This window comes from Trematomus bernacchii, unplaced genomic scaffold (assembly GCF_902827165.1).
Source record: "Trematomus bernacchii unplaced genomic scaffold, fTreBer1.1, whole genome shotgun sequence".
Lineage (NCBI taxonomy): Eukaryota > Metazoa > Chordata > Actinopteri > Perciformes > Nototheniidae > Trematomus > Trematomus bernacchii.
In genome coordinates this window covers 4,192,843-4,220,197 of record NW_022987547.1, presented here as the reverse complement: position 1 = coordinate 4,220,197, position 27,355 = coordinate 4,192,843, and the positions used below count along the sequence as shown (strand labels likewise).

General features: G+C 40.7%; 1 protein-coding gene across 2 annotated transcripts in view; it reads right to left on the bottom strand.

Moving 5' to 3' along the window:
- brinp1 (bone morphogenetic protein/retinoic acid inducible neural-specific 1) overlaps positions 1-27,355 on the bottom strand; it is a 130,249-nt gene that overhangs the window by 63,130 nt on the left and 39,764 nt on the right. For both annotated transcript variants that reach the window (XM_034123544.1, XM_034123542.1), the window contains one exon: positions 10,405-10,672. In XM_034123544.1, the coding sequence (XP_033979435.1) occupies positions 10,405-10,622 (218 nt within the window). In that variant the 5' untranslated portion in view covers positions 10,623-10,672. The remainder of the gene's footprint in view (positions 1-10,404; positions 10,673-27,355) is intronic.

The following is a 27,355-nucleotide window of genomic DNA, read 5'->3' as shown; positions in this document are numbered from 1 at the left end:
ATCTTTTTATCTCTTAGAAACAAACGTATTATAATTTACTGTACTTCACTCTCTATAATTGAAGGATAACTAAATGATATCTCTAATGCGAGTAGTACTTGATTATATCAAACCACAAAAAAAGACAAATCTGAACAATTTTGCTGGGAAGAAAAGTGGAGAAAATTGTCGTCATGCTGAGAATTGTGGCACGAATTGCGTATTGTACAGAGAACATGTGCTTTGAGGAACAGTTTCGACACATTGTACAGCCATATTTCACTGGGTCTGCTCTCTGTTCCAAGAATAAGAACTAAACATGGAAAAGCAGCGTATAGCTATTATGCCCCGACAATCTGGAACAAACTGCCCGAATCCAGACTAAAAACATATCTATTTGCCTTGCCTTGCCTTGCTGAAAGATTTTTTTTTCAAGCTGTATTGGAAAACAACAAAGGCTGTCGATGTCCTGTAGGAGATATGCTGTACCTATAACATCACACATTTAATAAAGAGCAATGTAAGAAAAATGTTCTCAGTTGATCTTACCATCAATGTAAACCCTAAAGTTTAAAAGATGTAACTTACCCGTTGTTTTTCATGTGAGCTAACATTAGTAACTGAAGTCAAAAGCTCCACATCAAGCGAGGAAGCGGACTTTGAGCTGAGCTTGTTTTGTCAGTGGCTGCTTTTAAAAGGTACAAAATGAAGCTATCATTTGTGATGAGGACAAAACGGTTTGTGATAGCTTGTTTTGTACAGGTTTCAATCTTTTTTCTTGTGATTACATTTATTCTTACCCGTTTTTATACTGATAATGTGGTACAAAATGATAAACATCATCTGTAGTGTCCTGTCCAGCCTTCCATAGTGGCATTTGACCCTTAATTGATAAGTGAAAGTGGACACGAGCATGAACAAGTCAGTGGTTATCTATAATATCGTTACCGCTCCACTGCTTCAAGTCTAAAAATGAGAAACATGTCATTACTTGTTAAACCCACTTATCAGGCCACTGCTGTGCAAACCCCTTGAGATCAGAACAACCTTCCTGAGCATATCAGGCCGGCTATCTCTGTGCCCTCCTTCTGAAACTCACTGTACACTCTTTACCAAAAGATAAATCATGCCATGACTTTATTTTTAACCTGAATCAGCATAGATTTGGACAGTGTGCTTGTATCATCAAAATATGTCTTTCAACTGATGGTACACTGACAAAATGTTTAGGCCGATATTTCAGAAAAGCCCTATAGAAATTGATTTGACACAACTAGCCTTCTGGATTCTTAGGGTATACAGAAGTCCCTTTCTGTACCCTATGTTTCTAACAGAGCGAGGATAACACGCCCAGCCTTTTCCGTGCTTTGCTGGGATTGAACTGACTCAGATGTTATGAGGGAGGCTGAAAATAAACCTTTTGTGTTTGTGTAGGTCACAAAAACCACCAAAGCTGTGCACTGACTGCAGGACAGAAAGGTTAGAGATTAAGGACACCTCCGACTCAGTGTTCAGAAGAGAGGGTGTGAGCGGACTGGAAATATTGGAGTTACAACATCTTTAGACTTGTTGGTCATCTAAAATGATATTTTAATAAGATTTTTGGCCCTGATTTTGTAAATATAAGGGATTCATCCAATCATACCCATGCAGGTGTTAAGTGCCAACATTATTTCCTGACACTGTCACGATGTACAGTACTATAATGAGCACTGCGACTTCTCTCACGTTGTATTTCATATTAATGACCTAACTAATATTTATGTATGCATTTATTTAGGGGAATTAGCTCTACCAGCAGAATCCCTCAAACAGCCTAGCCTTTCCTTCAAAATGTAATTTATTTTCTATAAATGGTCAATTCCCTTGTCTCTGACTTAAGCAACATTCTTCCGAATGACCAATATATTATTATAATTTCTCTAATTCTATGTTATTATATATTTTTGGAACAGGAATGCTGCTGTGCAGAGTAAACCCACATGGATGTTCTTGGTTTTCCTGATACGATGTTTTCCCAAGACACTTCAGTGTTTGTACACTTCATGCATGACTGACATTCCCCTGACTCGCCGATGCAAGTTGTGTTTTACCTGTCGGGGCAACACTAACTGCTTTGATTATTTTGGATATGCGGAGTTTGGGGACCTCAGCTCCATTGAACCCTAACTTAAAATGAAGAACTCATAAAATGAAAACACAACATCTTAAAAACAAAAGATACTAACTTTAAATGTGAGTGATTCCTCAGGATTTATCATTGTATAGACCTTGCTGCTAGTTTTTATAACTTCCCAGACTTACTTTGGTGGAATATTTAGTATAATTTAGCAGCTCAGATCACATCAGAGAAATGATATGAGACATGGCTGCTCCAGCATCTACTCTTCAGAGCTTGCTACACTTGGTGATGTTGTATTTCCAGTCTCGAGGGAGAGTGGCACAGGCGTCCCACGCAGTGAATTAGTCAGTGCTTAACCCTGACAGTTTCTTCTAGCCTTCTGTTTCTCCTCTAATTACCATCTCTTCCTTGCCAGTAATTAAGTCGTCCCACAGCGGAGGCTTTTTACCACTAGATAGGAGAAGGGAAGTGGCACAGTCCCTCCCCTGATCAGCCCCTGTTGATTCTCCTAAACTTATAGAGCCGAGAAATGCAGATCAACACCCAGTATCAGCACTGCTCCAGTGATTGTAATTGCAGTGTAGCCCCAGGATAACGTTGTGTTTTGTCGAAGTGTGTCTGTGTCTGAAAGATGCTGAACAAAAACATTTAATTGTATTTCTTTGTAGGGAAATGTGTTATTTTGCACATTGGTATTACAGTGATGAAGTTGATGTGATCCTCAAGGTTCCAAGTCATTATCTGCAACCACAGCAAAGGAAAAAAAAGTACTAAGTTGGCTCAGAACACTTGCACAACTCAGCTTGCATTATTGGCTGAGCTTAGTGTTTGAAAACCAAGTGTTGGAAGTGGTTACTGCTTCAGTCAGCAATCTGGAACTCAAATTTGCTGCCAGAGCGTGAGGTGACAGCCAACATTATCTTTGGTGACAGCATCGTCATGAATCGTCTCTACTGAATTTACATGATCACATGCTAACAGTGGCACTCAGAAAGTGCACAAAAAAACATTTTACAGCAAATGTATCATGTGCTGAGTTCAAGAACTGGGGGGAAAACCTCAACACCTGAAAGTCAACAGCTTATAATCATTCAACATATTAAAAAGATGACTTATAACATTTTAACTATAAACTTTACTAACTTTTACCGGATATTTTTGCCTGTTTTTAAACTTACAATGTTATAATGATTTTTGTAAATATTAAATGAATATCAGTTTTTTGTCGGGGAAAGTGCTACAGTATAAGGCAACTTTAGCTTATGTAAGTCACGTAAATCAACATGAATATTTTTAACAATAAACTTAGTATATTGTAGATAGGTAGAAGAAAAAATAGTTTGGAGTACTGTTTTGTTCCTACTGTATGGCCAAATGCATTGTTATTATTTTAGTTATATTGTGTTCTCCACCTCTATTATTATTCCAGACTTATCCTTACTCCACTACAAGTTTGTGCTTAACAAACTGTCTCTGTCACTCGTTTACCGCTGAAAAATAATGAATATATAAGTAAGTTATTCATAAATAAATGGATAAAAATAGTGAAATACTATCCTTGTGTGCCTCGAAGTCCTGGATGTTAATGAAAACATTCTGAAAGATGATAAACATGTGATTTCGAAAGCGCAGTTCTGATGAGATGCAGAGAAGGCTTTAATAATACATGGCTTTAGTTGTTTTTTGTTTGCGAGGGAGAGCTGCACTCGAGTTTATGATATTTGTGAGTAACTCCAAATCCTATTTGAGGCGCCGCTTCCTCACCTTAGCTATGACCTCACAGCAAGCCTGTCTGTTTCCCTATTCTTTGTTTTCATACTGAACTCACTGCCCCCCCTTCCAATGTCTCCAGCACTTACATACATTTTTGTTATCACACACTTTTAGCACCTTCCTGTCTCGCAGCCTAATGGCATCTCAGACTCAACGATGTCTCTGTTCTCTCGCTACAGTCGGTTTCATCCCGCCTGACTTCCCCGACTGCCTCCTTCTTCCCTTTCCTTCAGCTTCAGCCTGCTGAATTAAACATTGCTGTATAGCCTCTCTCAGCAAATCTGCAGACTACATCAAATCCGCCTTCATTCGCTCCATCCAATTACAGATGGCTCATCCAAACTAATTCAAGACCTGAGTCGGACAACTGTTCCACCTTGTTTCTGTTTAAAACAAATGGAGCCCAGATCAGCACTGACAGACACATCCACACTGAACACATGAGGAGACGCAATGTGCTTTTATCTTAGCTCATTGTTCATCAAAAAAGGTAAAATACAACACAACAAACAATATTATGCTAACAATAACTCCAAAGAAAAGTGAGGATGCAAAATCTGGAATAAAAGGTGAAGTGAGTCTCAAGTTGCAGAGCTGTTTGATGAACGGTTTAAATTAGAGACTGGATAAAGGAAGTTGTTTGCAAATGCAAATTACAGCTCCAGATAATTCATTCAGGGTTTTGTGCTGATCAAGTGGTTATCTGTGGACTGATTAGTTAGGAATAATTAATATCATGAAGGAAATGTTCAGTTAGAGATATGCATAATGTGCATGTGCTTCTTATGCTTGTGTTTGTATTGAAGTCCAACCACATTACGCCTATCAAAACTGGTGTTAAAGCTGAGTGTTAAAGGATTCAAGCCTATATAAAACCTCAAAGGGCACATCTACATGAATGGGATATGTCCTTTTGGTAGAAATGAACTGGAAGTGAAGAAATTGCACAACATTTCCGTGGCTAATAGCTTGCTCTTTAGAAAACTCATTATGTGGATACACAACTATTATTATGCCAACTACTTTTACGTACGTTTTTTTATCAGCAAAAAGTCCAATTTTCAAACTAAGGTGAGCTAAACTAAGCTAAGCTAAGATACGCCTTTTGACTAGCTAGCTATCTACTGTAAATAGCTTTAGAAAGTGTGACATGTTAGTTTTTTGTTGGGAAATCAGTGTTTTTATAATCAATAAAATGCTCCTTTCTATAAACTACAGAAACTCAGACACCCAATTATCTTTTTTTTTTTTTAAAGAAAAGAGGATTTGTCTCAGCTATTTAAATGCAAGCAATTAAATAGATATATCAACACGAAATAATCATAGAAATTATATTTATTTTCTTCGAGCAGAGCGTGCCCATTTTGCTAACATATATGTGCAAGCAATCTCAAAGGTTTTAATGAGTCTGAAAATTAATATAGGATATAATAGACTGATAACATAAATTATATTGGCTTCGCAATTATCTTCAACAGTGCAGGAAAACATACAATGTCTCAATTTTCCTTTTTAATGTAGTCTGTATGTGACACTTAATATCATTATACATAAGTGCGTATTTTGACTGATTCTGTCATTGCCTTGCAAGCTTGTTGAAGAGGAGTCAAAAGAAGACAAAACATTGTGTGAATGTGATAATAAAGGAAATTAAGGGATTTTCAGTGTGCAAACTGTTTTAATGTTTTTATTTCTGTCTACTTTTGATCCAGCATCACAAATAACATGTTTCTATTTCGCTAATAATTTAAATGTTTATAAATTGCACTTAAGGGAGCTGTATTGTGAGTACATTACGTTTCCTTACTTTATTTAGGTTTTTAACTGATTGGTATCGGCTACTTTGACCTATTATTCACAATTTGATGTTTCGTTTTACATCAGCGCTTTCATACACAGCAACGCGACCGGAAAAGATCTAAACAACTCTTCAACATCGCTGGAGAATAAGGATAACATAAAGAGGTTCTGAAGGTTTACATTGACTGAGTTTTCGTTTCATTTCCAAACATTATACTGTCACAGGACATCACATCCTTTGGTTCAAAACGTTGGATAGATTTATTTGAGGTCCTCATACTGTAAGCCTTGGTCCATTGACAAGAGTGGCTCTATCAACCCTGTCTATTCATTCACTTCTTTCACTGCATGTCTTTTCAAAGTGTGATCCATCAGAACTATTCATTTTCATAAATATTTGTATTCTAAATAACAGCCCTCATCTTGGTCCTTTGATTACAGTGCAATGCTGATTTGAGGGCTTTAAAATGCATTAATGGCTAACAGATTTGCATTTATATTGGTTTTTCAGTCAGGCACACAAGAACCTGAGATAGAGCTCTGTGAACAAAGACCAAAGAGAGAACACGCATTATCTGAAACACATTCGACCCCATAATAGAGTACAAGCAACAGAATGAGAGATGCTAGTGTGAGCAAAACAGGCCATCGAGTTTCACCACTAACTGAAGCACACATTGATACACATTATTCAGCTGCAGGTCGGATACAGGAGCAGTATGCAGCGAGCAGTGAAAGTGGCTTTTTCTTGTGACTGATAAATATCATATAGGAAATGTACAGTTAGGCGTACGATAACAGGGAAGAAAAAAAGGGAAGGAATTACATTTTGAAGATCGCAATCAGCAGTGACACAGTGTTGACGATTACTTATACAAAACGCATTCCAATCATTTCTTTAGGAGACATACGTCTAGAGGGAGGGAATAATTGGTGACTTGCGCTGCGTCGTTCCCCTTCAAGTGACTGTGACCTTTCCGGGGCACTCGACAGGAGGCTGGCACTTCCTAAATCTGTGTTTATCCTATAAATTAGGTCATGTCATTAAAGATGGGGCAGATTTGTTTGTTGCTGATCAGGTTGGCATTGTCCACGCAGCGCGCCTCCAGGGTAATCTCCCTCGATAAGAGAACCCTGAAAGTATGGATGCTTTGTCTCTTTGCAAATCTGATCCAACCGCTTTCCAGCACTAAATCGTCGAGGCAGAAAAAGTCCCGGGGGAAATTTACAGAGCGATTCAGTTCTCACTGCTGGTTAGAGTAGAGCACGGCTGGGCAATCATGTGCCGAGGGTACGTATGATTTTATTCCAACCAAACACTACACCAGCTGATGTCACGTATTCCCCCCCCCGCTATGGTTGAAGATGTACTAATCATTGAAAATAACTGCTGGTCCAGGTGGGGATGAAAAACCTACGGAAACGCTTGTTCCTTTGGGAGAATGTTTCAAAGCCTTGGATCAAATACTGTTTATGATTATTTACTAAATACTACAGGTATATAACCTTTCACTAGAAAAAAAGTATGGTACACTATACTCTATTGCATAGTGTTCATGTTAGTAATGGATATGTTTAATGGCACTTTTTTTAGGGATATCACTTAAAACATACTGTAGCTGTAAAAGGAATCTATCACACTGCCGGTGTTGCAGATGCCTGACAGATGTGAATGTGAAATGTTAATTGTTGCCCTCTCATTTTTAACGGGAAACACATCCAATTCTTCACACTCTTAATGTGAGAATTAATTGTCTTGTCACGAGGAAAATCATTCCTAGCACTGATGGCTGAGTTTGATGCCACTAATGGTTTGTTAAGAGGGAGAAACAACAGGAGCCACCTGGGCCCGGCAACATTCCCAGCAGCCCCCATCATGCAAACACACACTCTCTGTTTTAATAAATCACTGCAGCTTCACAGACAGCACTCGACGGCTGTGCAGAGTCTTTGGAACGAGGCCTCAGAAGTTTTGCCTCTGAGATTCATATCTCTGTGCAACATCCCGCTCTGTCAAGTTACATATTATGCAAATGCATTGTTTACTGTTCATGTGACAATATCAAGGCACGAAAGCCAGTGGGGACCGGGGGCTGTGGCAAGTTACCAAGAGAGAGGGAGCAGAGAGACAGAAAACAAACTCAAATGAAGCAAATGACTCTCTTACTCTTTCACAGTCTCTTCGATACTGACTAGGGACTTGGGATCTAAGGAAATCAAAGCACATCATTCTGAGAAAGAGGGTTTCTAACCATCTTATTTCTCTACCTTGTACTCTGTATGTAACAAATGAGGAGAAGTTAGCTGAAAAGAAACAAATCAGGTAGAATGTGGACATTATAATGCATATATTAAATGTAAAATGTGCAAGAATACATTGTTACAGTGGAACACTGATACAAATGAGGGATCAGTGGTTTAAAAGCAGAAGCATTTATAATTGTCTGCGTAAAGTTTAGGGTTAGGGTGATCATTAAAACGTAACACATCAAAATGTATTTTGATATGTGCAAAATTCGCAATCAGACTCCTTAAAACGGATGTATCCCTTGTAGCCAAAGTGACTTAAAACATTTTTGGCCCTAAAACTTGGGGGGTGTTTTTTGTAGTGAATTACTTAAAGGTAGGGTAGGTAAGTTTGAGAAACCGGCTCGAGTGCGCTAGAATTTGAAAATACACAACCGGAGAAAATCTGCCACTTCCTTATAGAGCCCCTCCTCCAACACACACGAGCGCGCACATGACCAATGAGGGCACGAGATAAGTTTGTGCACAGATGGAAGGCTGACAGGCAGGTAGGCCATCCAGTTATTTTAGCCGGGCCGGCTAAAATGATTGGTCATACTTTTTACAGTATTGCGGCTTCCACAGATGACATTTTTTTATGGATTTTTTGTCAAAGCACTTAAGATATTCATTGCTATCGGGATGTTAAGAGCATTCCATGGAATATAACAAAAAGTGTATCTCGAGCCGGTTTCTCAAACTTACCTACCCTACCTTTAATGTCTCATACAATGTGTCAGGCCGATTGTCGAACCTCAGATTGAGGAGGAACAATGCGGAATCCGTCCTGGTCGTGGAACGACGGATCAGCTTTTTACTCTTGCAAGGATCCTGGAGGGGGCCTGGGAGTACGCTTATCCGGTCGACATGTGTTTTGTAGACTTGGAGAAGGCGTATGACCGGGTTCCCAGGGAGTTACTGTGGGAGGTGCTGCAGGAGTATGGGGTGAGGGGGTCTCTACTCAGGGCCATCTAATCTCTGTACTCCCAAAGCGAGAGCTGTGTCCGGGTCCTCGGCAGTAAGTCGGACCCATTTCCGGGGAGGGTTGGCCTCCGCCAGGGCTGCGCTTTGTCACCAATCCTGTTTGTAATAAACATGGATAGGATCTCGAGGCGTAGTCGTGGAGGAGGGGGTCTGCAGTTCGGTGGACTAAGGATTGCACCACTGCTTTTTGCAGATGCTGTGGTTCTAATGGCTTCATCGGTCTGCGACCTTCAGCACTCACTGGATCGGTTCGCAACCGAGTGTGAAGCGGCTGGGATGAGGATCAGCACCTCCAAATCTGAGGCCATGGTTCTCAGCAGGAAACCGATGGACTGTCCACTCCAAGTAGGGAATGAGTCCTTACCCCAAGTGAAGGAGTTCAAGTATCTCGGGGTCTTGTTCTCGAGTGAGGGAAAAATGGAGCGTGAGATGGGCCGGAGAATCGGAGCAGCGGGAGCGGTACTGCAGTCGCTTTACTGCACCGTTGTGACGAAAAGAGAGCTAAGCCAGAAGGCAAAGCTCTCCGTCTACCAGGCCATTTTCGTTCCTACCCTCACCTATGGTCATGACCGAAAGAACGAGATCGCGGATACAAGCGGCCGAGATGGGTTTTCTCCGCAGGGTGGCTGGCGTCTCCCTTAGGGATAAGGTGAGAAGTTCAGTCATCCGGGAGGGACTCGGAGTTGAACCGCTCCTCCTTCGCGTCGAAAGGAGCCAGTTGAGGTGGTTCGGGCACCTAGTAAGGATGCCACCTGGGCGCCTCCCTAGGGAGGTGTTCCAGGCACGTCCAGCTGTGAAGAGACCAAGGGGTAGACCTAGGACCAGGTGGAGGGATTATATCTCTTCGCTGGCCTGGGAGCGCCTTGGGATCCCCCAGTCAGAGCTGGTGGATGTGGCCAGGGAAAGGAAAGTTTGGGGCTCTCTGCTGGAACTGCTACCTCCGCGAGCCGACCACGGATAAGCGGGAGAAGATGGATGGATGGATGGACAATGTGTCCAAACTATTTACTTCATCAATAGCCAGTTAAAACCAGTGTGAAACTTATTGTTTGGCTACTAATGTGATCAGTTAAACTGGGAAATATCAATAAAAATGTAATGGCTTGGGTTTGAAGACTATAAACGTATAACAAAAGCCTGCACCTAAAATATGGACGTATGTATTTTGAAATACATGGGGAAGACTTTAAATGGGATTATGTAAAGTTTTGGGTCCAGAATGTTTGGATTTTTGGAGTGGAGTGAAGGTCCTAGCAGAGTGCCTTATTAATTTAAGAAAAAGGAGTTCACAGTGCTGAGAGTTCTTGCAAGTCAGTATAAAAGATGCACACTTAATAGGATAAAAATGTACACAGTGCAGCTTTTTGCAGCTAAAAACTCAAAATAGAAAAAGCCATTAAAACAGACAGATTCTTAAAAAGCATGCGTGGCAACAGTACACCGGCTGAAAGTGGACTCACCTATAAATTTTATATCTGGTCGTAAATCCTTGGCGGAATCTTTCCACAAAGGACAGATAACTCCGAGAGTGGTGGAAAGGTCCACGGTCAGAGATGAGCCAGTCATATTGCTTGGTGACATGTTGCTCAGTGGCCAACGGGTCCTGGCGGGAAGACTGAACTGTTATATGGTCCCATATAAACAGGAAGCAGATGACCTCAATAAACCTCCAGTTCATGCTTTTTTTTAAGCCGCTCTCTGTTCATTCTCGCTCCATTATGTGGAGACCTGATGGGAGAGAAAAGAAGAGGGAAGGAGGGTGGGAGGGAAGGAGGGAGGGAGACAAAAAAAGAGAGCTGTTACATGACAAAGTCTATTTTAGCGTTACAAGAGGATGTCATAGAGTGAGGTTAATTGGGTTGTACCGAGCAAATAAGATAGTGCCCTTGTCATTGCCACTTTATCGTGACATGATGTGTATTTATTTTCTGCTCTTTCTGAGATTGTTCACCCTTCATGCGTCCCTAGAGTTTTTTGGAAAGCCACACAGATTGCGCCTCTTCATACAAAAACTGCTACCCTTTTGCAGATGAGCGTGAAGTACATCCTCAGCTGTGTGGCTGTCTCTTTTTTTTTTTCAACATCTAATTGGTGTCATGATAAGTTCTGACAAGGTTAGAAGTCTGCTTTACGATATGTTATGACACCCAGCCACTAATGTGGAAGAACACCATCTCCCAGCGGTGTCAATTACCACTGGAGGAAACTTTCAACTATCGACTCGCTACTTCATGAATTGTTAAAACTAATGTTGATCCAAAAGATTGGCTTTTTCATCAAATACAAAATAAAAACTCCATTTTGTTTCACTAAAGCGGCTAGGGATGGGTATTACAATTGTATTATTGCCCTTAGCTCTATAAAATGGCACTTTAATACTAAATATGACCTTAGTCTATAAATATTTAAGAGACTTTTCAATTGCTAACACATATCAGCAAAGAAGCAGGAAGAGTTTGTCTAAAACCAGATTTAAACAAAGCCCAATTTACTGTTTCTTTATTCAAACTATCACAGAGGAAGCGGACAATACACACCACAGCCTGGATGGGAAAATGTACAGTAAATGTAACTCATGCCAACTTAAAATACATCTGTAAAACTAATATTGTGATGTATTAAACAATACAGCACAATCTCCAATGTATTTTCCTTTTAAATAATGTCAAAGTAAACACATTGCAAAAAAGGTACAACATTACCAGCATCACATCCTGCCTAAAGAAAGAAAGAAATCATCAAAGATTATTTTACCATTTTACCAGAACATTGAAATTATCCATTTCCTCATTTTGCATTGACTGTGAATATTATTATCCACTTGGCAGTGAAATTATGTCTTAGTCTCATACTGATAAGGAAACGATTTTCATCAGTAATTGCGTTTAAGAACTTTGGCCCCTGGCCGTGGAGCACCCAACAGTGTGCCATGAAATGCTACTGTATGCAAAAAAACCTCCCCCCTTTCATGGTTTATTAGACAATAACACATCATAAAAGAGCAGGGAAAATGTAATGGGCCTAATCTTTCCCTGTTAAATAGATGATGAACTACTTGATTGCAAAAGATACAAAGAAATCACAGTGGCATACTTAAAGGGAATTACTTTTGTCTGTTACTATCACTGTTGAAATTAGTTTGTCGTTTTTTTATGACGCCTTGAATTATCTCTGTGTTTTATATTTAAGCACCGCTTCCTTTTTCCTCATTACCAGGAACAAACATAGATAATTTAAATATCTCTACAGTAATTGTATTAATAATTGGATGTGAAATCACTTCTTAGAAACAGATTGTATTGAAATCTCAACTATCAATTTAGGATTTTCAGCAAAGAAAAACAAACTTTTTCTTTCACCCTTTTAACAAGGTACTCAGCAGCAAACACAAAATAACAAAGTGTACTCAACAGGCCAATTTAAGAAGGATTCAGTTAAACCGCTTTTTCAATGACAAATGTGTCAGAAAAATAAAAAAATGTGTTTATGAGTTAATTTAATTTTCAGTTAATTTATCATTTTAGATAACCAAAAGAAAAGCCTTGGAAGAAAGCCTAGCCCTTTAGGATGTTATAGTAAATACAATTGTATTTAAAGTCATCATAAATTATGCATCTTGAGTCTTTACTGTGGTCATTAACGGCCCGTCCACACAGCGGCGTGCGTTGAAAGCTTCACCATTCACTTTGAATGGGGTGAAGTCACTTTTCGCCGAACTGCATTGTGGGAAGCGAAGCGGAGCTTTGCTGGCGTCGCTCGCTGCAAAAGTTGAGCAATGTTCAACTTTTGAAGCCTCGGCAGAAGCGTCAGCCAATCGGATCATATGCCAGTACAAGCTCAAGCCAATCAAACCGCTGCTTGTGTGTCAGGGGCGGGAGATTCATGTGATTGGTTGTTGGTCGAGTTTCAGACACGACCGCCGGCAAGCTTCAACGCACGCCGCTGTGTGGACGGGCCGTAAGTGTGGAACACCAAGCAGATATAAAAAAGGAAATGCACCATTTTGATCGTTAATATAAGTCCACAATAGTTATTAAAAAAACTGTTTTAAATAGTGACAAAATCAAATACTGTCCTTTTATAGACCCAGGCTATATAGAGTATGTGTTGTATTAAATATGTTATGACCATTGAAATAAAATGAGAGTATAGCGGACATTGAACTGCTTGTTGTGGTCGTATAGTTCAGAACAAAAGAGATTGGCTGATGACACCCCACGTCAGTAGGGCACAAAGTGTTTAATATTCATTATTGAGAAACAAATCTAAAATACATTTTTGGATTACCGTCCGCACTAAGCCAGCATTTTGCATTTGTCTTTCTTTTGTTGAAGCTCATATGTAAACTGTGCTTTAAATAAACATAACAATACCATTTTTTTTTTTTAAAGTCCACAACTTGCCGCAAGCTGTTTTTACTGAAGGTAGCCTGTGACAATGGTTATATTTCTACGTAATGGTTACCACACAAATTAATATGGCCATCCTGCTATGTTTAGGAAATCGGTTATATTCTATTCTATGGTTCAGGCTGTGCAACATGTGTTTAAGGTTACGCCACAAAACAATACATTTTCAGATAGCAGGTACAAAATACATTTGGCATTAAAAAAAATGTTGTCTGGTGGAATATCCATAGCTGTACATTCATTGTTGAACCCCTAACTCTGATTTACATTCCGTACATTATGGAACCATATCGCTATAGTTAAGGCGTGCATTTTGTTGCCTCCCTAAAATGAAAATCAGTCGTGCAGTTGACCCAGTGGCTTAGTCATTTCCATCACCTGAGGCGTCACTGCTGTCTGGATCCCGGAAACGTCCTGCAGTGAGTACATTCATATTCATATGGCCCCATGATGAGAGTCATTTCTCAATGCCATATTCTATAAGCCTGTTTCTATCTGTATACTTAGTTTTCTCTATCTTTTACTGCCAGGAAATGTTATTTATCTCATGCCCGAATGTCCACCTTGTGATTTTTGCATCTGAACATTATCACACCTTACACCAAAATATAAGGATAAATAAAAAAGCAGTCTGGTTTTACAAACAGCCCCAATTGACAAAATGTTTAGTAGACAAATATGATTCATCGTGGCCACCGAGCTCTCATTATGATATGGAAGTGGCCATCTTTTTGTTGTGTGAAGTATTTTCACAGTGCAAAGGGATCCTATGATAGAAAACAACAGGCTTGAATTAAATGAATGTTCTGGATATCAACATCAATATCTGAAAGGCCCACTTTACTAAATCAATTTGAGCTGGCTTTAAACACTGTCCACATGGGGTGGTTTGATGGACTCTTTGGTATTTTTGGGGTTGGAGCCATGTGGTGCAGTGCACCAGCTGCACAGCTGGAAATGGGCTAGGATTGGAAATCAAATACACTGTAATACTTCCCTTTCCATGCTTTTAGTTTAAATGTGGATGCCACAGAGAACAGTCTGGAGCTTTTACCACACAAAAATAGTTTATTCTCTAAGGAATAAACTGATGTTCACTTTCAAGAATTCCTGACTCATCAAGAGCAAATACTCAGCATGTAAATAAGCCACTGAGGGCGGATGATGATAGCTTGGGAGGAGATTAACACATTTGGTTAATAATTGCTGTCCAGGTCCTACGAGAACTGTTGTGCGTTGTAGAAAAACAGTTCAATGGCATCACAAGGAGAGCCAAATAATTTGGTGGAGAACCGCGGGGGCAGTTTAACAACTGGATGGGGGCCAACTACTATAGCCAGTCCCTCACTGGTACTGAGATGGGACTGCATATGCAAACCCTGCTCAAATGTTGAAGCTTTGGGAGGAAATCTGGCGACCTGCAGGTGATATTAACAACATACTGCAACTGTATCTTTTAGGAGAAAAACTGTAAACTGCATATTCGCAAACGTTTCAAAGGTCAAATTATAGTGATGGAAACCCACTTGATTTGATGATTCACCCACTCCCTCTGTTATTCATGAAGAACTACAATAGCCAGTGTCACACTAACATCAAGGTAGGTTAAAGAAAGACAAGTGCAGCATTGAAGGGATGATGGCTTTCTGCCTTTAACCGATCTACTACTGGATTACTGTGGATTCAATGTTTTAACAAACAAAGTGGCTTCCTTAAGATTCTTAGTTTGTTTCGGCTATCTGCAATGCTAATAACATGCTCTGCGTTCTGTTTCAGCAAGAATCGCAAAGAACAGGAGAGAAATGTATATTTTTTGTTTCATAACGGTGTCACATGGTTGTGCATTAATGTGACACAATACAGTTCCGGTATCTGTCTACACAGATGGAGACCTTTTTTCGATGCGGCCAATCAAATCTTACATAAGGCAGTACCATAGTGTTTTATCATAGGCAGAGCAGATGGTCACACTGAGCCAGCTACATAACACGCGAGTCTCAGACTTAACAACAACCACATTAGCTTCCTGCTAAAGTCCCCTTTGTGTCTAACTTACAAACATGAGCACAAGTGTTGTCCCGCACCTTAGCTTGTTGACACCAAACAAACATTTACCGGGGGGACAGTGCACTGCTAATGTCCGTTTGCAGCAAGCTAGCTAATTATCTGCTCAGCTGCTGCACAATAAACGGCATCTAAAAACGTATCTGTAAGTGTCACTTGGGTCCAGTTAGAGGCTGCAGTGGTGCTTACTGTTCACTGACACTAACAACCAACCCTAGGGTTCCCTAAGGTGTAACACCAGCTGATGTTGACACACTGTCATCAATCATTTAGATTTTTTACAAAGGACAATTTGTGAAATGAAATCAAAAATATGAGAAGAAAAAAGGACGTTATCATTGACCAACAGCCTACCAACAAAATTGCATCACAAGTCAACCTTAATGTGCTGGTACATCAATCAATCCAAAAATGTTAACAAATGACATGTTTTGGTGAAAGGTGTTTGTTCGATTACTCAACAGAAAGCATCCAATGCAGTCCACTCAACTCCATCAACCTTAAGGGGAAATCACATTTTTCGAATTCTCCCTCCTGTGGTATTTCTGTCCTGTGGCTGCATTAACTCATGTCTTGCAGATCCCAAATCTGGCATGCAATCCATTTAAAAAATGTTGTTGGTGTTACAGAAATATTGTTTGTCTTCTGTTATTTGCAGATGAATGTTATTTGCAGAGTGGATTAGTGAAACAGAGAGTGGAGGAGACAGAGAGTGGATCACGTTTACCCTTGAATAAGCAGGGTAAAAAGGGGAGGATGTCTGCTTCAGGAAATCACAAGACAGGACAAGGGAGGCTTGTTTCCTCCATCCTCTTTTTAAACAGCCTTATTCATGCCGCAACTCCTCCTCCATTCTGGTTCATTCAAGGGAATTCAATCTCCATTCTGGACCAGTCACTAGCTTTGCCAATCAATTCCTCTCTCCCCTGTGTGGGCCCCTAAGTGTCCCTCTTTATTCTCTAAAGTTCGTAAGAATGGGGAGGCTTGTTCTCCTTATTTGTATTCTAAATCCCAGGGAGGCAGGAGATCAGGGAAGAATGAAGCCTTTTGCAGGGAGACAGGTAGACTCAAGGGAGGTAGAGCAGATATAATGTATTTCTGCACTACCTATCTCTCTATTGCTTGTGCATGACACCTGGTCACGAATATGTAATATTTATTTCCTACATGTTGCAGCTTGAAAAGTCTGCACATAAGCAGATGGAGTTCTCTCTGAACTGTTATCAGCATGACTGCCTCAGAGCAAATGAATTCACACTGATACAGATATAATGTGCGTACTGAAGCAAAACCTTTGACGCAAGGTTATGTATGGCAGGCAGCCTACAAGAAAATGTTCCTCTGGGTTATTTTAACTTAATCATATTAATACGACCTCAATGTGAGTTAATATGGGAGATATAAAGGAATGACAGAATGAGGAGAGAGCGAGCAGAGCTGCATCTAAATATGCCAAACCAGTGTTGTATGAATTCTGAGAATTATTATTGCACAGCTCACAGCGATGTCTTGGAGAGGCGCAGTAATGGTCTGCCACTTGCAATTGCTGGGAAACATCGGAGGAATGGGAAGGCGGGCCGCGGCTAACTGAATTTGTACTGGATTCCCTTTTTCTCTGAATCTCTCGCCTTGCTCCTGTCGTATCTTTAAAAAAAAAAAAAGGACTGCAGTGGCACCCTGACCTTCAGAAAACATGGCTGAGCAAGCAACACTGTTTGATAATTAAATTATCTGGTTGGTCAGCAACCAATCAGCTCAGCTCGGGGGGGGATCAATGGCTGATTTTAAAGAGCAAACTAATTCACTAATGGTCAGAGTTATTCCAATTTACCTGGCTGCTGAATTATTGTGTCCAAATCTATTCAGAGGAGGATCAATGCGAGCCGGGGAGAGGTGCGGCAGAGGGGAGCGGGTTGCATCTGTCATTTGGAGCAGTGCGAGGAGTGTGCCGCGAGGGTTTATTTGATAGCTGCCTAGTAGAACAGCAGCCATGCGGGGGCGGTTTATGACATGGTTTAAAACAGGGGCTGTCTCTGTCATAAAGCAAACTAATTAATAAGGTCTTAGAGTAAGCACCAGAGCAAACACCTCGGATGGTAAAGGAAGGCCTATAAGGTTTTTGGGCGTGTGATTCGGATGAATTAAACACATTGGCTAACCGAAGGGCAATTCAATTTAGAATGAAATAAAAACTAAATGAATTTGCTCCATGAGGGATTTTGCAGCAAGGGAAATAAAAACATTGTGACACTTCAATTGTTTTTTTTTTTACCTTGCATTTGTTCCCTTTGGTCGGTTGTATAAACACACACCTTTTCATTACCGTTCTGCACAGGACAGCTTAACTGATTACCAGTAGCATATGTCTCTTAAACACGCCAAAAGGAGCACAGAAGTAGTGATGTGCCCCTTTTGTTCATTACATTCCAGGTGAAGGTGGTTTGCACTGATAGGACAAACAGAAGGATTTCTACCTTTGCAGCCAGCATCAGTCCTTCCAAAGAGAATGAGACGCTAGCTAGCAAAAGGCAAGCCATTTGTCACCACATCCGCCACCGCTGCCGCATGCTTCTGTGGCTGTGATACAGATGAAGATTGATCATTTGTCAACTTGCAAATTGGCTTTCAAGTGCTTTCTCTAATTACTCTGTGGTTTTATTGATGAGAAACCACTGACTGCTTTCCTTCGATTTACCTCGCTGGGCACAGTCTTTATTTTGAATATGTTGCCCGCCTTCCTCTTCAGGAGGCATGAGAGGGGCAATAAAATGGTGCAAAAATGCTCCAACCTGAAGACCTTCCTGCATGCTGTATACCTCCTGTTCTCACGTTGCACTGAAACAATGTGAGATTAAAGGCAAAACTGCCAGAGCGAATTTCATCCCCTTAGCTGGTTACACTCAAAATGCACCCAGAGGAGCCCCTGACATGAATAAGAGCCTGAATAGGAGTTGCTGGGAGGATGTAAATGACACTGTTCATACTGCAGTTCTTCCCTGCTCATGCATGTAAATGTCAAGTGATGTTATCCACTGTGTGGTTTCCACTGAAGAGACCCACGAAGATTTTGGACCAAAGGAAGGGAAGAACAGGGCAAAAAGGAATTCCTCAAAGGGATTGAAAATGTTTTTATCTCTAAGAGAGCGCATGTAAGAAAGGTGTAATATAAACACACCCAAGGTGATGGGGCTCTCAAGTGTCTGCATGAATAGACACATTTGTTTTTCTTTATTGCATTTGTAACTGCGCTTTCAGTCAAAAAGAAAAAAACATAACAGGCATTTAATGATGCGGCAATGCGAGCACCTCAGGCCTCATTAATAAATATATATATATATATTTTAGTTTTTTCTGTAATTACCAGCAGATTTAAAACAGCAGATCCTCCTTCCTCTTTTCTCCCTTCTGTGACTGATCTGTCATAATTGCTTTTGTCTGAAACATTTCACTCTCACCATCAGTGCCAAGGAGCAGGGTGTGATGAAGTGTTGTTGCGAGGCAACTGTAAGAACGCAATTGGAATGCAGAGCTGCATTTTATTGTACAGACATATGTGAGGGAAGTATCACCTTATCAGGGTGAGGGCATGATTTGCTCATCCTATTTCAGTATCGGAGGTACAGGACCCGGGAAGGGAAAATAAATGTTTCTCGTTTTCTCATCCTTGATTTTATCAGCGTGTGCACAGGATGAAGCTTGAACACAACCATTTGTTTGATTCAAACTCGTCCCTCTTCACTTGCACTCCTAACGACCGTCATATTTGAGCAATTTCTCCCGTCAGATGTTTATATATCACAGGAAAAAGTGTAGGACAAAAAAGGAAAAGATAAAAGGAAAATGTTTAGCCAGCACATTTCTGAGAGTTAATGCTGCTTCACCTAACCTTTCCACAACAACCTTCTACTTTTTTAGGGGTAGTGGTTTTCTGACAGGAATACATAACAGCTGCTGGCCTCTCAAGAGACTGGTCCACTGGCATTATGTGGAGAGATTTTGTCCAGCTGCAGTGGGTTATTTTTGTTCGCCTTTGCTACCCCCCCCCCCCCCCCCCCCTCTGATGCAATGCCATCCCAGAATTGACTGACCTCATTTCCTTCCTACAAATTTGATGTTTATTTTCCAATTCCTCTTTTTGACGAATTGCTAATCACAAGACGTTGGCAATAGTTCCCTGCTCTCCAGGAACAAAAGAAAAAGGGTGTTAAGGCTTTGGTCAGTGCTCCTGTTGTTACTAATTCAAAAGCCATACATTTATGAAACAGAAGGAAACAAAGGAGCAAGCACCGACTCAATGGGTTCCATAAATCAGCAAAATCTGCAGAGACGCAGAACAGATGGTGAAAAAAACTAAAAAAAAGTGCTTCCATCTCAATTCCTTGCAGATTAAGCATTGCAAAGCTAAACTGCTCCGTATTACGTATGCCTCGTGCCACGGCTGTGCATGAATATCAATATTCGAAGAGTGTTTTTGTTCAGTGCCAGGCTCAATCACCCTCACAGTTAGAAGAAATGTACAACCACAATTTAGTGTCATCTATTAACCTACAGTATGCTATTTGCTATTTAGTGCTGCAATATACACTACACTTTCTATCATTCTGTTCTATTTGAACGCAGGGTCTATGCAAACATGGTTACCCAATTAATGTGAAATACACATCTTTTTAAGCTTATGATTAAAGAAAGGGTTCACAGCTTTTTTTTAATAAAAGTTTTGTATATTTTGTTTTGTAAATGTCTCTCTTAAAGGAGAGGCACAGTGAATAGAGTACCGATTTGGGCGGATGCTCTATGATATACTGTACACAAGTGCACTCACATGCAGTGCTGTACATACTGTAAATCCCCATGTGCATAGGCATCCTGAGCAGACATTTTTAGGCCTGATATGACTAAAAAGGATTGTGAATATTTGCTGAGAAAAGCACTTTCTTCCTTTCTTTCTGGACCATATTTTTCCTCTGCTTCCTGGGAGGTTATCGTTTGCAAAAGCGTGCCCTTGATATGGGTTATAACAGCCAAGTTGTACCCATTCCCCATGTTAGGATATAAAATAGAGTGCTCTTGACCCCTTGCCTTTGAAATTCTACTTTCGCTGTATTCCTGTATTCCTCCCCGAAGCTGTCCTCTCTTTTATCCCGTAGCTCAGAGGCTTTTGCCACAAGGCTTGCATTTTCATTTTGCATGTTCCAGCATTTCTTTGGCCTCCTTCCTTTTCAAGATGTAAGTATACTGAGTCATAAGCCATGTAAAATGCATGTTCTTATACAAAGTATTCTGTGGCTGTAAGCACTAAGTAAAACCTCAATGCATGATACCCAATAACAACATGCCCACAGCTGCTTAATAATTCACAGACCAATTTTTCCAAATGTGTGTAGTGTGAGCCACTGAAGAACTGTAGTGATTTCAAATGTTTGAATTCCAACAAAGGAGAGCAAAAAACTCTTAACAATTGCAATTGGTATAGAAAAGCTCTTTAGTTCTCTGGGGCCTAAAAACCCTTAATATACATCACATTTTAATTACATTAATGTAAAGAATTACAACATTTCTGACTTTAGCGCCCTTTGCTGGTAACAAATACAAGATTGGACAAATTGTACGGAGCAATCTATCAGCTGAGCTGGTTACACAGTTTACTAATTAGTAACATATCTATTTGAAAGGTAATATCAGCACTTGCTTAGTGGGATTATGCGAATAACAGAAATAGTCTTTACGTAGCAACTGTTCTGCAGGCGGAACCTCTCCCCTTTTATTTTCAAATGTTCCTCCTTGTCTGCAAATGTGAATTTGTTTGGCTTTCTAGTCTGTTGTTTTTGCTGAGCACACTTTTTTGTGATGGATAATGTGCTTGAAGCAATGTGTGAATAGACTGTTGGTGTATACAGGTGGCAAGCTATGGTGCGGGTTTCCAGGGTGAACTTCTAGACTGCAGCCGGATTTTCTGCTGATTTTAAGAATCAAAGATGTTTTGCATTATCAATCAATATTATTGGTAGTCATTTTATCAGCATTATAAATACACTCTTGGTGCTCATTACATAACAAAGACTCCTTGGCGTTTGAAGAAAGCAAATGTGTAAAGAGTTAACACTGTAATGGTATGCTTTTTAGAGAAATTGTGCTTAACTGAGACGCTCACTCGGAGAACCATCTTTGTCTCTGGAGATAAGCTTTGGTAATCCATATCCTCTTTGTGACAAGACGTTGGCTTTATGGAATGACGTGAGTGAGCTCTTTGCGTCTGGTACAACTCTTGATAGGGGTGGCAAGAGTGATTATGTTAGTGCCTAAAAAGCGACTGAGGACATTAGGAAGCAGTGAGTCTTAGGAGCAGTTGAATGGGTTAATAAATTGCTTCTTGATTAGCGATTAGCTCCCATGTCGCTAATAGAGAACGTGTGAATACAGGCTCACTTGAATGGATAATAATGAACTAGGAGGAGGTTGCATGTTGAATTTTTAACTGATATGATATTCAAGAGGAGGTGGGAATGAAAGGAATTTAGCCAAAAGGTGTGGCTTCAAGGAAGTAATGAATGAAAGAGTAGCCTAGAGGTGAAATTATTAAAAATTAAGAAGTCTCCCTTATTAAACTTTTGCTAAGCTCAATCACAATGATAAAAGACTTGTCTGAACGTGCAATATTTGAACAAAAGATCATTGGAACAGAGCATCAAAGTACAAGCACATTTTATGGAATCTCTCCGGAGCTCAAAAGTACGTTGACTGAATGTAATCTATTAAGTCACGGTCCTTGTCTCTCTTAAATATGATATCTTTCCAGAACTACATTGCCATGAATGTAGCCAGATTGTTGTCCATGTAAAGTCTACCACCATTGCAAAAAAAAATTTCTGTGACTTGAATATGCCGCGTTGCTTCTTCTCTGCCCTACATTGGTGTCATGATGGCATGCCGAGTCTGCACAAATTCCACTGAGGACGCTGCTCAAGCTAGCTTCACCTGGACTGGCCTCTCCATCATTAAAACTAACAACACCAGCTCCATCAGCAAGACAGAGGTCTTTGGGGATGGTACACGTGTGTGTGTGTGCTTTGCGAACATGTGTGTGCTTATGTAAATGTGTACTGGTCCTTGTCCCTTAATATTCAATCAATGTTTTCTGTTTGAAAAACATGCCGCGTGCTGCATATGTATTTTTGTGGTTGGGTGAGCAGCAATACAGGATCAATGAACGAGATCAATAAAACACACATTGGTAATGTGTCATATTTTCCACAAGACTAACCACACAGGTCACCAATGGCATGATTAAGTAACAGTATGAAAATGTCAACATGTTTAGAAAAAACTGAATTTCTTGCTACTTAATGACACCAACAAAATGGTTCTTTAGTTACCAACTGCCTTAGTTTTGAGGCTGTTCCTTGATGAACTCTTTCAAGAGCTTTCATATCATCAATTCAGAGTCGCTGGTAACAAGAGCGTTTGAAGCCAACCATGCATCTTAACATTTCTTTACCACACAGCAAGTGTCTAGCAAGCATCATATTAAACGATGATGTAACTTTAACATCACAGTACGCAGAATACCCACATCATCATTACATCCATAATTCATTTGGTGGGAATTAAATACAGCCGAACATGTTCACAGTGAATCAGAGTATACAGGGGCTGATTAAATCATATATGAGATGCTTTATTGCGTATTTATAGTGCACGCCGTGTATATTCCCCCAGTCAGCACACTGTCAGTGGTTTGATTCAAACACACTGGAACACAAATCATTTTCCCGTCTGGCTCGGGCATGCTTGTCAGATTGTTGCAGGGAATTCATGCTAAAACGGCATTTCAGCATAACAAATAGGCCCACTGTGGGCTGATTTGTGATTCTTTATTCATAGTTCAGACACTTAAGATCTGTCTGTGTCTTCTTTCTTTGTGAGGAGAATAACACATAAGACTGATCATAATAATCCTGCCACTTGGTGATTTGATGTTACTCCAAAATTAGAAGAGGACTGTTAATGGAGTGAGGTGCCAGGTTGGCACAGCGCTGGCGGCACTACACTTGGTTGAGAAAACAAATTATTCATGTTAAGAGACTCAATCAATGTGTATTTCATATGCCTCTGCTGATTGAAGGCAAGTCAGTGTGTCACCCACTCAAGTGTTTCAGAATTAATCAAATTGGAAATATTTTTGATGTATTATTGCCTGCATATGGATGACTTAGTAGGGGTATCCAGTTTTTACCCAATTATAATCAAATGAATGTAGAAATAATGAACTGCCTCCATTTGGCTTTTTGTGGTCTAGATGTTGCATATCCATGAAAAGACTGCAGTCAAAATCAATGAGATGAGATTTTTTTATTTTCTTTTTACAGATGTGTTGAGTCACTTTTTGCTGGCAGGTATAATCTAAAATTGAAAGAGGTGTTAAGGCACAACATTTGGCCTAGGTTGCATCTACTGTATACTCATGTTATCTGATACACAATTGTCCCAAAGCAGATTATAATTACCCCCAACATTTCGTGATTGCTTTTGACTCGGTGCAAAGCAAGCCCAGGGGGAACATCATAAAGACCTCTCTGCTTTACAACGGAATTTCACATTATTACAGTTGTTTTAGTTCATCTAAAAATTAAATTAGTTAATGTGTCCTATGGCAAGGGTTTTTTATGCTCAAAGAAAAGACTACAGAATATTCCCTAGATACTCCTCTTACCGCTTAACCCTTACAAAAACCTCCTGAGTTTTGAAGAAACAGCTCCATTCTCCTTTATCCTCTCGCTCATGTATCCCCGTGCTCACCATCTGTCAACCCTCCTCCCCTAAGAGAGGATCAGGAGAAAGGCCCCCTCCAATTCTCCCCACCTTTAATAGCAACTTCCTTGTGTTACATGATCACCGGGTGTCAAGATTAAAGAATGGCTACTGCTTCCCAGGGCAGACATAGATAGGAGACAGAGAAAATAGCACCCCATAATTACTGATAAATCGAGCACAGTGCCTCTTCCTCCTTCCACTTCCTCCCTATCCACCTGGCCCTGATGTCAATGTAAGGGGCTGAGCAGGTTAAGCCGAGAAAAGAGTTGACCAAGGCAGCCACTTTTTTTTTGCACTGCTGATATTGCAGTTAAGTTCTAGCAATTCAGGGCCAATTGACTGACTTGGAGCTTTTATTCACCCTCCAATCGTCTCTTCTCTGAAGTGGAACTCAGTACTAGACTCACTTAAGGCAGCTGCAGCCAGAGCACAATGGCACCAGCTTACACAGCACGAAAATATACCATACTACACAACAGCCGGTAAGCTTCTATCATAAACATACAGCGTGAGTCTTGCCTGCAGTCTGTGACAGGGTTATAACCTACCGAGGATGATGGATGCACAAGAAAGCTATAGCATTCCTCTCCACTGAGCACTACACATGTGCTGAGGAAGGGGCCGCGGCTGGCACCAGTGATGAAGAATGGCCAGCTGGTTGGGTCTCCTTCCTCCAGCAGGCAATCACCAGGTGGCAACCCACTGCCATTGTGTATTAGTAATCCCAACAGTCTTCATGGTAACCAAAGTAGAGACAAATGGAGTCCAACAGTGCATGAAGGCCTCTGCTGCAGCGAGACTGGTTTATTCCATCCTGTCGTATAGGAGAATTTTTATGTTTAGTTCAGTCGGCTTACAACCAGGTGGTGAAGAGGCTCCGGGCATTTCCATTACAAGCGGTCTTTTAAATTATGAATAGTATGTACATGTAATCCATGTGCCGGACAGTTTGATCTTGTATGGCAGGGGTCGGCAACCCCTGGCACCGTAACCAGTGGCACACTAGGAATAAGTGGAATGAGTGTGCAAAATATTTAAATTGTATTTTCGGATCCTGAACGAGACCGCCGCCAGAGCGCGTCTCCCCGTTACCTGCAGAAGGAAGCCATGCACGCAACGTAGCCCCGCTCTGTTTAACTCCAGGCGACTTTCTGCCGCTTTCCTCCGTGGTGCAGTGCTGATCGTTTCACCACAGAGGAAAGCACTTCACAAATTGCAGTACCCATAAGGAGCTGTACAAATGCCGCAGTTTTTGCGTGGCTGTGTCTTTAGTTGAAAGCCCAGCAGTGGCGATCTGCTCATCTCTCATTGAAATAATATGCTACAAAGGGGCGGACTGGCCATCTGCGTGTTGAACTTTCCTGTCGGCTCCCAGACCGTAGTCGAGGAAACAGGGGGGATGACTCTCTGTCGTCTCCCAGGGCAGAAGCAACAAGCTTCAGGTTCAATAATCCACTTTAGCTTAAATGACTGGAGAGAGGCGAGCTCTTCTCGGCACGCTGATAACTATTTGTTTTTGTAATGGCACTTCATATCAAAAAGGTTGTCGACCCCTGTTGTATGGTATAGAAGCTAAACCTGGCCAAAAAAATTGACTGTGTGTATGTATAGTATTAGCTTCATAATAAAAAACGATTTTCTAAAAACATTGGAGATGTGGCCAGTGGTTGGTAGATCTAGTTCATTTCCCTAAATTGTTTTGAGCATGAAATGTTGTAAAGATCAGCAGCCAGAAAAGCACATTTCCACTTACACTCTGACTTTCATGGTGAGAAGAAAAAATACAATCTTTAAGCAATGTGATTAATTATTAAGATATGACTTAAAGCAAGGGCAAACATGTTTTTGTAAACTGTTTTTTAAATCTCTAAGCTGTCCTATATATTTGTCCTACTAAGTTTCTCATTAATTGTATTCAGGGTTGTGTGTATTTTTATTATTTCTGGCCACAGTTGCCTTTCTACTTTTAATAAATATGCATCGCTTGATCTTCTTTTCAGAAACCATGCTGACAGTTGACCTAACCCTCTTTCCAGCAAACTATTAGCGCTTTTGTAGATTGACTTTTTTCATCCATGATTTAAGAAAAGCTCCTAATAAACACAGCTGGTAACCTCTATGGGTGAAAGTAATATATTTTCTGTTAAATGTCCTAAAATGAAAATTGTGTTTTAACACGGTTTCTCTCCCATGATTGAGAATTATTCTTATTTTAATTGAGGAATTAAAGTAATGGTTACATTTATGGATTTGACAGAATGATCATTTGTACAGACAGTAGCTTTTCAGTTTTTCATTAGAGTTGGTGTTTTCACAGTTCCTTCTGCTATAGTGTCTTTCAGTGAACATGTGCTGGCTTGTTTCCTTCAGTGGACATTACATCTGGGATTTGGAAGGGTTCAGTTCTAGTTCTTGCTTTTTTTTAAATGTGTTTTATCCCACTTCCATCCCTTTCAACTCAGACAAACTTCTTACTTCGAACGGATCCAAAAGACTGGGAACATAACAGAAGAGATTTTCGGCCGCATCACTCTAGCTTATTACCTGTAAATGTCAATAATTACAGATTTTAAGTAAATAAGTCTGTTATCAATAGCCGCGTTCACACCAAGTACTTTGCAGTACTTAGTGCCGGCACTTATTACCCCAGGGCACTAAGTACCAATCGCGTTCACACCGGAGTACTTTTCCCTGAGGGAAGATTACGCAAATGAGCCGCTGACGTCACTTCTTCTTCTTCTGCTTTGGGTTTACTGGCAGGCCGCAAACCACTTCACGGCGTATACTGCCACCCGAGGTCCCCGGCCGGAAGTCCCCGGAGTTGGGGACTGGCTTCAGTAGAAGCTGCTGGGACTCCCAGCAGCTTCTACTGAAGCCTTCCGAGTAAATCGCCAGAACGCCGACACCTCCTCATCTCCACCGCTCCCATGTTTTTTGTTGTGTTGCCATAAGTTAGTCTCTCTCCGTTGGTGCGCGGGGCTAATGCTAATAATGCTAATGCCAGCAAATACAATGGCGGCTTCAAAAAAACCTTTCAGAGTTTTACGGGGCGTGGTTTGCAATTCGCCCAGCCAATCAGAACTGGGGCACTTTTCCCCCCCAGGATAGTACCACCTCTCAGCAGGCA